The sequence below is a fragment of the Echinops telfairi genome, unplaced genomic scaffold (genome assembly GCF_000313985.2).
Source record: "Echinops telfairi isolate 266 unplaced genomic scaffold, ASM31398v2 ScPeMD7_7468;HRSCAF=8506_0, whole genome shotgun sequence".
Lineage (NCBI taxonomy): Eukaryota > Metazoa > Chordata > Mammalia > Afrosoricida > Tenrecidae > Echinops > Echinops telfairi.
In genome coordinates this window covers 3346834-3356898 of record NW_022111369.1, presented here as the reverse complement: position 1 = coordinate 3356898, position 10065 = coordinate 3346834, and the positions used below count along the sequence as shown (strand labels likewise).

The 10065-nt window shown below is 45.4% G+C and overlaps 1 protein-coding gene across 1 annotated transcript in view; it reads left to right on the top strand.

The window, feature by feature from the left end:
• Positions 1-10065, top strand: part of ALPK1 (alpha kinase 1) — an 88450-nt gene that overhangs the window by 3777 nt on the left and 74608 nt on the right. The window contains exon 2 of the mRNA XM_013004866.2: positions 3990-4144. Coding sequence (XP_012860320.1) covers positions 3990-4144 — 155 coding nt within the window. The remainder of the gene's footprint in view (positions 1-3989; positions 4145-10065) is intronic.

Genomic DNA, 10065 nt, shown 5'->3' with positions numbered 1-10065 from the left:
ACATTTTCTTTGCATAAAACTCTCTCTTATACGTGAGTTGCTGTGGATTTGTTTCTCTAAAGTACCTAGACTAATACAAGCGGCTAGCGGACCAGACTTTCCAACAGAATGTGGCAGGTAGTTCCCAGCCCTGTGGCTCTGCGCCCCTTGGCAGGAAGCTGACACATTGCAGTTAGTGTTCAGTAGTTCCAGGTTGCTAAAGAGGCCATGGTGTCAGTGTGATACTTGTATGCCTTCCGCAGTAATCAATCTAGATCACTTATTGGCCTGGCCGATCTACTATCCCCCACCTTGTTGAGCCGGACTTCATTACATCTAGCCAGTGGTTGTTGGTAAGGCTACAAAACTTATCATGGAACGTGACAATGTGAGATTTTCTTCATTCTCTTCTTTTGGTCTCTTGCTACCTCTGTCATATCTCTTTTCTTTTATTTGGCATATCCCATGCTGTCAGGAGGCGGATCTGTCTTTTAATGATGATGATGTGGTTTAGGGAAGAGGTTAAGACATGGTTCTCAGAGTCCAGTGAGAGGTCATTGCAACCACATAGCAATGGGATAAATTTCAAAAGAAAGGCCTATCCATAACTTTGGGGATATGGCATAACCACTATGAGGTCTTAGCAGATTTCAAGATCCAACAGGATTTGTGTTGAACGTTGAAGTCAGTGAACCTTGACTCAATTCCAAAAAGACTGAGGGAAAGGTAATCCTGAAAACAAGAGCAGCATGTGAAAAACGGCTAAGAATTGTATGCAGAGCAGTGGCCCGGCCCGTCATCGTATGTTTCACGAAAAGGAATTTGAAGGAGGAATTAAAAAAAAAAAAAATTCAAGCAAAAAAGGAATTCAACCGAGACAGAAGAGGAGGACATGGGGTCCGGCATCCACTGGATTTGATAACCACTTAGATTCAGGGCATGAGAGTGAACAGAGTTTTTAAATGAATTGCTTTTGAGTTTGTTTCTGATTGGGATGACTCAGTGGGTGGTAGTGCCTTTGGCCACTATCAATAATACAGGTAGAAACAGAGTTAGAAAAAAAGGTGCCGACAAAGGTCATCACAAAGAGAATATGGGGAGGGGGTGGAGACACACAATTAGTGTCTGAGATGCCTATGAAGCACGTACATAGAGATTGATACAGCTAGTAGTCACAAACACATTTGTTGTCGTGTGCCAGCGAGCCCCTCCAACTCATAGTGACTTGACAGAACAGTGTAGAACTGCCTCACCGGGCTTCCTCCTAGACTGAAAACGTATGCGGGCAGATTACCACGTCTTTTCCCTGGTGCAGCAGTTGGGAGATTCAAACCACGGGACAAAATCCCTGCATCAAAACCCTGGGCGTCATCTGGGTTTCAACACATCTCAACTGTTAGGCAGTTGACTGGGTCTATGTGCCATGTGTTACATTCACGTTTGAGCGAAAACTGAGGCATCAGCTACAACCACACTCCTTAGCCTTTTTGCTGCAGTATTGCCAGCCCATTAAGTAAGCTAAGCAGACGATGTTTGACTGAGCACATTGTGCTCGTGGATCCTTCCGGCCGTGGCACGTAGCAGGGCTCCGAGTCTCTTTCTGGGTGTAGGAGCCATTGGGTCGGGTCTGACCTACAGTGACCTTATGCACAACAGAACATCACACCGCCCAGTTCTGCGACATCCTCACAATTGTTCCTAGGCTTGAGCCTGTTCCTATCTATAGTAGAGTAACATTTGATTTTATGTTTAAAAAAAGGACAATCATATGGAAATTATATAATCCAAAACTGAAGGAGGGAATAGTATGGGAGCTTAAATTGTGAGATTCTGGTTTGCAGAAGGCGCTGGATGACACTGAGAGTCCAAGATGAGTTTGCGAGATCTACACAGGAAGTAACCCTCCGGTGACTTCCCTCTACCCATAACTGAGGGATAAACAGAAAGTATTACAGAGAGAGCTATAAAAGATTAAAATGATAAAGCTGACTTGAATGGTTAAATCCTTGACACCAGATTCCCCCCTCTGAAACATTTTGGGTCTGATCTGGTTTTCAATACTTTTTTTTTTCATATGAGGGTTTATATTTTGTCATTGTTTTTTATTTTTGTTATGTTTTTTCTGGGTTTTTTTCTTTCAGTATTTGAAACCCAGAACTGATGAATCTACAGAGACAAAAAGTAGAATTAGGGTTCCTGGGGAGGGGGGTACGGTGGCAGGGTGGGGATAAAGGGGAGCTGATATTAAAGGGTTCGAGAAGGAAGAAATGTGTTGAAACTAATTGGGGTAGCAATTGTACAATACTGCTTGATGTGATTGAACTATGGAATGGTATGATGTTGGTAAGAGTTCCCAATACAGTGGTTTTGGGGAAAAATTATTTACTGAGCAAAAATATTAAAGATGAAAGAAAAATGAAGGCCTTCATAGATAAACAATGATACTAAGCTCTGATTACTCATTCAAACCCATGTTGGCAAGTAGGCAATATGTTGGCATATATAAAGTCCTGAGATTGTACAACTTTTCCTGATGTGATTGAACTATTGAATTATATGTTATATGAGTTCTGTGGCTTTAAAACTGTTGGAGAAAATGTTTTAAAATTCAATCCTGAAAGAAAAATAAATAAATAAAATACGTCAATCATAAAAATGACAAGTATATAATTGTCCTAATACTAGGTGCTAAAAATAAACACATGTCTTCAGTTCTGAGGAGGAAAATATTTTCAGTCTATATGTTATATCCAATTAAACCTCTAATTGACTAGATTAATTAAATGAATATGGATTAATTAGGATATAAGGTTTATGTTTCACCCACCCTTTCTTGGGAAATTGCCTGAAATTTTGCTAAGTGGTATGCCAGGTGCATGGGCTGGTATCGGATTTATGGACTAATCTCTGACTTATGGACTTGATGTAGGTTGGGATGCTTTCTTAATATACAATTATCCATTATATAAGGCCTTTCCTTATATACAAAATAAATAAATACACAAAACGCATTAAGAGGTGGTTTCAAAAAACTCATGAAAAATGGAATTGGAAGTTAATAGAATGTTTCCATGAAGCCGCTTCATTTATGCAGATTAAAGCTTAGTGTAATTACCAGGAGCAGGAGGTAGGAGGAACGAGGGGAATTGTTTAAGAAATATTAAGTTTGGGTTTATGGAGAGGGAGCATTTTCTAAGGATAGTGGTGATGGTGGCACAAGATGAAGACTATGATTGAGCCCACTGAGTTAAATACATGTGAATGTTTGAATTGGCCAACGTTGTGTTACCTACACTTTTAAAACAACAATATTATTATTAGTATTTCGAAGTATAAACAAGATTACAATTAGTTTTGCATCAAGTCAGTCTGGTTTGGGTTCCAAACTGAAGAAAAATTTCAGTCCCCAAAACGTTAATGTGGATGAAATTTGGATAGGGGACCAGGGGCCTGTATAAACAGGTGTATTGCCCACTAATGGGCTGACTCTATCAGTATAAAGCATGGGCATCTCCGTGACTCACAGGTACCACTTAAAAGCTAATTGATGCCTTTTGATATTCATTTCCTCTGTTGAGTGTGGTCCACAGTGAAAGTACAAGATCAGGTGAAGTCTTGAAGAAGCCACAAAAGGGCCGCACAAATGGACGCTGCATTATCCAGCTGCCAGAAGCTTCAAATGCCATTCCATCCTGGCCCCTTTCTCATTTTACAGGGAAAATAATATTTCCTCACCCCACTCTCTGATTCTTCATGCAGAGATAGTCAGGGAAGTGCTTTCCTTCCTGCTAAAAACGTTTCTTAATGCCTGACTACCCCAATTTTCCTGTAGGGCAGAGTAGACAAGGGCCACTCCTGACAGATAGCTTCTCACCATTGTCTTTGAGTCTAAACCAACAGCTTACCCAGCCGGCAAAAGGTAGGAGCAATTTTTTTTTTTTTGGCAGCTGAGTACTTCATCATAGCATTAGTAGCTCAACAGCCTTTTCTTTGAACTTTGACCTTTGCAGCTTCACTCCCCAGCGAGTTAAGGACCCTGATCCAGGAGGCAAAGGAAATGAAGTGGCCCTTCGTGCCTGAAAAGTGGCAGTACAAACAAGCCGTGGGCCCAGAGGACAAAGCAAACCTGCAGGACCTGATTGGCGGCTGGCTGCAGCAGTTACTGGTAGGAAGAGCCACCCCACCCGTCACTCCCTCGACCCCCCCAAGCGAGGCATTTAGACCCTAAGTGGTCTCATAGATTAGATTTCTTTCAAGAACAAGATAGCCCCTTTCCCTTATGGTCAGCTCTGCCAGATTGACTAATGTGGGGGAGATAGCTATTAGATAGGCATTGCCTGCTCCAACACCAAGCCCTTCTGTCGAACAAGCGAACCCAATGAAAGTGAAGCAGCGTGGCCCGGGGGCTCATGGAAACCCGTCATCTGGAAAGACCCGGGCATTCTCTCTCGGTGGGCCAGAACCAAAGGGGTACACCTTGTTTTATTATGCTTGGCTTCCCTGCAACTCGCAGATACCGATTTCTCTTACAAACGGAAGGTTGGTGGCAATCCTGCGGCAAGCAAATCTGCCGGGGTGTTTTTGAATCATCAGATCTCCCTCCGTGACTCGGCGTCACATTTTGGCAATTCCCAATCATATGTAAAACTTTCTCAGAAGGCCATGACACACCTCCCAGATGACAGGATCACAAAAGCCTAATGCGTATTTGCACTGGGTCCAAACAAAACACAACGACGTGACTCGCTTTCTGGATTTGGGTGGTCTGGAACCAAACTGCATTTTCTCTGTTGGTCTGCTAACCACAAGGTCATGGGAAAGAGATGAGGTGTTCCACTCTTGTAAAGATGGGCACCCTTGGAAGCCCACAGGGCAGTTCTACCCTGCCCTCCAGGGTCCCGCTGAGGCCACAGCGACTCGATGGCAGTGAGTTCTTGGTTTGCTGCCCATCGTTCTGAGTTCACTATACCTCAGAGAGGTTTCATTCTGAAAAGTTGTTTTCTAGAAAGTTAGGCAACTTAAATATAAAAAGTCACTGCTGTTCTGTCAATATGATTTAACTCTTTAAGTGAGTGAAGGGACAGCAAGAGTGTCCTATCCAGAGTCTGACTGAGGTCCTATGCCTTCCTTTGATCTCCTAAGTCAAAGCCGAGTTGATTCCTGAACTCAGTCAATGAAAGCACAAGGACACAGGTGGGAGCTTCAAAAGCCAGGCTCGGGCTCTGGGGATGCTATGAGATATGCTACTTCCCTTTTTGGTAACATGATTTTTCACACACCTTCTCTCAGAGGACTGTCAAGGAAGAAGGTCTACTAGCTTTTTCTGTTTTTTTACCCCTCACAGGAAAATACATTTGTCTGGAGGCCAGACATTAGAATCAATGACTCCAAAGCCAAGCTCACTGCCATCTAATCAATGCCAACTTATATGACCCTATAGGATAGGGGAGAACGGTCTCTGTGAGCATCCTCTTTGTGGGAGTAGAAAGCCCTGTCTTTCTCCCGAGGAGTGGCTCATGGTTTCAAACTGTTGACCTTGTGGATCACAGCCCAGTGCATCTGTTTACATGGTCAACCCAGAATTAATGTAGAAACACCTTCTTTGCTGACTGGAGCAATCGTGAGAGAAAGAACCCTGGTTCTATGCACCCTTTGCAACATCTTTAGAGATTTAGTAGAAACCATAAGCCCCTACTTCCCCAAACTACAAAACAGATGTAAGCAGACAGGATGGTGGGGGAAGGAAAGGGAATACTGGAAAGAATGTGATGGTAAAGCTGGGCTTTCAATAAGCATGCTTAGCAGTAGTGGAGAAGTGAAATACGAAAATAGCTATAACTTGTACATCACTGGCATTTCCAAAGTACTTTCACACCTATCAGCTCATGACGGTCTCCCAAGAACCCCACAGTGGTTAGTAGCATTATCACCCCTATTTTACATTTGAGGAAATTAAGGTGCAGGGAGATTAGTCTGCCCAGGGAACAGGCCAGTACCCAGTGGAGCTGTGACTCACAGCTCCCTCCTCTGACCGCAGTGTCCCTCAGCAATCCCAAAGGAAGAACCTGGAAGCACAGAGAGAAGCCCTCGGCTGTGTTTAAAGCGGGCTAGTGACTCTGCCCAGTAGAAACTGTATTGAGGATGGGAAAGGGCTGCACAAGGTGGTAGCCACATATGGTTATTGAGCACCTGACACGTGTGTGTGTGACGGAGGCACCGAATTCTCCATGTTATTGCATTGTCGCTAGTTAATAATTAAATGTAGGTAGAGGCTACGTATGATTGGACAAACGCAACTGTATGGCAGTGGTTCTCCAGGCGAGGTCCCAACACCACCGCGGCGCCCTCTGCATTGGAGAACCCCTGTGGGTTAGTTACTCTGGTTGATGCTCCTGTCTGAGCAGCCCTGCTCAAAGACAACACAGGGAAGTGGAGGAGAAGGGGCCAGTAGGAATTTGAAACATCCCTGTGAAAAGATGCAAGTGGAGCATAAAGGGGTTTTGAAGTAGGATGAGGAAAATTCAGAATGAAGATTGTAGAAGAAGACACTTTGTGGGAGAAATTGCTAGAAAAGAATTTTCTCTCACCAATTCAGAGGGCATCCCGGTGGCATAGAGGTTATGCATTGAGCTGGGAACCTCCTCAAGGTCCATCAATTCTAAAGGACCAGCGGCTCTGCAGGAGAAAGACAGGCTTTCTACCCCTGTACACAGTGAGCTCAGAACCCCACAGGGGCCGTTCTACCCTGTCCTGTAGGGTGGCTCTGAGGCGGCATCGACCCGATGGCAGTGAATGTTGTTTTCCTTTGCCTTTAATTCAGAAAACTATTATTTAGACTGAAGTCACCCCCACGGAGCCAATGTCTTGGCTCGGAGAACCTGGTGGGACTCAGCTGTGCGCGGCCGAGAGGAAGTTTACCAAGGTGCAAGGTGGAAGCCGAAGAGCTTCACAGAGGGAGTGGGCCCCGATCTCCCCCTCTGAGAAACCGTGAGAAAACGTCTCTGCGTTTTGACCACAGGCTGGGAGAATGTGCTGCAGGTATCCATACCCTGTAACAAAGTGCCGCGCCTCTAGCTCCATTCAGGAGCCACCAGACACCCTCACCCTCCCCCCGCCCCTGCCCCCCTCCTATTCAAAGCTGGTAATGACATCACCCCCAAACACAAAGACAATGCTTTTTTTGTTTTGTTTTGTTTAAATAAATCCATTCAAGGGCTGCCCTTTATTTATTTTTAAAAATCATTTTATTGGGGGCACATACAACATTTATCACAATCCATCCATCCATCCATTCTGTCAGGCTCATTTGTACATTTATTTCCCTCGTCATTCTCAAAACACTTGCTTTCTACTGGAGCCCTTGGAATCGGCTCCTCATTGTTTCCCCTCCCTCCCTGCCTTTTAAACTGCACTTGGGAACTCAGCTGGGAGACAAGCTGCTTATAGTAGTGAGTCTGTGTTCAGACTCTGCTATTCCTCCCCCTATTCTTCTCTATCGCACAGAGGTTTCCTATTGGGGAAGTAGAGCCACAGAGGATTTGTGAAGCCTTGGTGGCACAATGGTTAAAGTGCTACGTGGCCAAGCAAAAGGTCAATGGTGTACTTCCATCGGTCGCCTCACGGGAGAAAGATGTGGCAGTCTTTGTAGTCATGGAAAGCCAGTGGGGTGACTGTACCCTGTTCTGTAGTGTGGCTCACCGCTGGAATCCACTCCATGATGGGCGGTGGTTTGGTTGGTTTGGGTTTGGGTTCTTGGTCTATGCAAATCCACAAGATCACTTCATGGCAGCTCTAAGAATGACTCTGTTAGGCCTTCTCCGTATATTTAATCAGGGAGCTCTGGGCCCACTGGAGACTCGTTTGGCTTAGCTCACCTAGCAAGCTATCAATTAAGCAACCACCGCTCCCAAAGACTTTGGGTCTGCGTTCCTGCTGCCGCAGACCCCGAGTGCCCAATTGCTAAACCGCTGTTTTGTAACTACGGGGTCTTGAGCTCCGGATATGAGACAGGCTCCTCAGTGCGGCACTACTTGAATATATCGGCTGTTCGAAGCGGCCAGAGTGAGCACCGTGCAGGGTTGATGATGAGCTTTGCTCTTCTTTTCTGTCTAAATGCCACCGAAGTTGGGGTCACCTTTTACCCACCAGCTCACCGTGGCACTCCATTAGGACATAATAAATAGAGGTCACTGTGTTGTCTTTTTAATTCTCTCAGTGCTTCTTTCTTACGTGGAAGTGGAAACTTTTCCTCAATTTCTTTTTAACCTTGAGACCAATCCTTCCCATAAAATGTTTCCTCTCCATTTTAAAGCTAAGCACTACAATTGGAGGGCAGGCATTTTGTCTGTAAGCTAGTTACGGTACCCAAATAGCCTATCAGTCTTAAAGGCAAGTCATAAGCAATTGGGTTTCTGTCATCTTGTAAATGAAGGCCATTTATCCTCATATTTTCATCTCTGAAGATGAACTTAATTAAGAAAAATTTATATGCTTCGTGTTTTACTTTCTATCTCCGCTGCCTCCTCTATTTCCTCTCTCCCTCGTCCCCCTCCTCCCTCCCCTCCCCAACCCATCCCACCCCACCCCGCCCCACTCCACCCCCCCCCCCAGCCCTTTTCCCTTTGGTGTGTGGCCACAGACAGAAATTTATGGCAGGGGCCAACCTCTTTACACTCCACACAAAGCTTGCTGACTTGAGAGAGTTTGTCCGCTCGCTCCCAGAAAAAACACCTGCAGCACGCTCCCCAGGCCACCTGGAGAGATGGGAGATTAATGTGGCTGTAATAGGCGGGCAGTGTTTGGGTTATTACACCCTCTCCCCAGGTAGATGGGTCTTTTCCGAGATGATACCAATTATTTATTGCTGAAACATCTGTTGATAACTGCAGCTGCCCTTGTGAAACAAAGCATATCGTGGGGTCACGGGCTACGAGGACTTAAAATCCTACCTCATGCTAGTTTGAGACTATTCAGCAACACCCCCCCAGTGCATGGGTTACCATCGTCTCTAATGTCTCATCCTGCCATAGAAAATACTTTGTAAACACTGCCCTGCCCTGCCCCGTGTGCTTTGAAGTATTATTTCATCTTCATCGGTAATTTATATTCCAATGCCATTGTACTGTGGGAAAAAGAGGGGGGACCTTTTTTTGTTTTCCATCTAATTGTATATTGCCTGACACTTTGACCTGTATTATTAGTATTAGTCCAAAAAAGGATTTTCTCCCTCTCTTATTTAAAAATAAATTTCCAAGGGAAAGTGAGCGCTCCTTCAGCTCTTTTCACTCCAAACAATGTTTACACTCTGAAAGGGGAAGATGAAAAGCATGGGCCACTTTCTTCAAGTGTCGGAGCAGGGCACTGCAGGCTGTGAAAGGGAACAGTGCGCCCTTAGAACTCCCGGTCCGCGCAACCTTTGATGGACTCTCAAAAAGTATGGAAGGCATTTAGCAGTGGTTTCTGTTGAGCTCGGCTTGGCCGGCACAGTGGTTCTAACCGGGAGGGTCTGTCCTCGCTCCCGGGGCACCAGGGGATGACGGTAGAGCAGCCCTACTGTGGATCATTTGAGACTACCCCACCCCACTCCCCACACCCGCTTTGCTGATCCCCACCCCCCACCCCTTTGGCGTTTGCTCATCTCAAAAGAACCATTTCGACGTAATTAAAACTTTAAAGAACATCGCCTACTGACGCTTTGACCAAGGTCCAGAAAGGCTGTGTTGGATTTGCAGGCCTCTGACACTGGGCGCAGGGGGGGCTGAAGGGCCAAGAAGAACTATTGGCAGACCCTGATTTGGAGGCGCATCCCTTGGGCAGGTTTGGGGGTCCAGGCACTGGTGGGAGTCAGCCCTTGCCGGCGGCGTCAGTTCCCCTCAAAGCAAGGAGTAAGTAAGTACGCATGCTCCGGCAGCCCTCCATTCAGGACGGTGCCTCTTCAAGGAAACAGTGTTTTTTGTTTGTTTGTTTGTTTTAACATTTTATTAGGGGCTCGTACAACTGTTATCACAATCCATACACACATCAATTGTGTAAAGCGCATTTGTACATCATTCTCAAAACATTTTCTCTCCACTTAAACCCCCGACA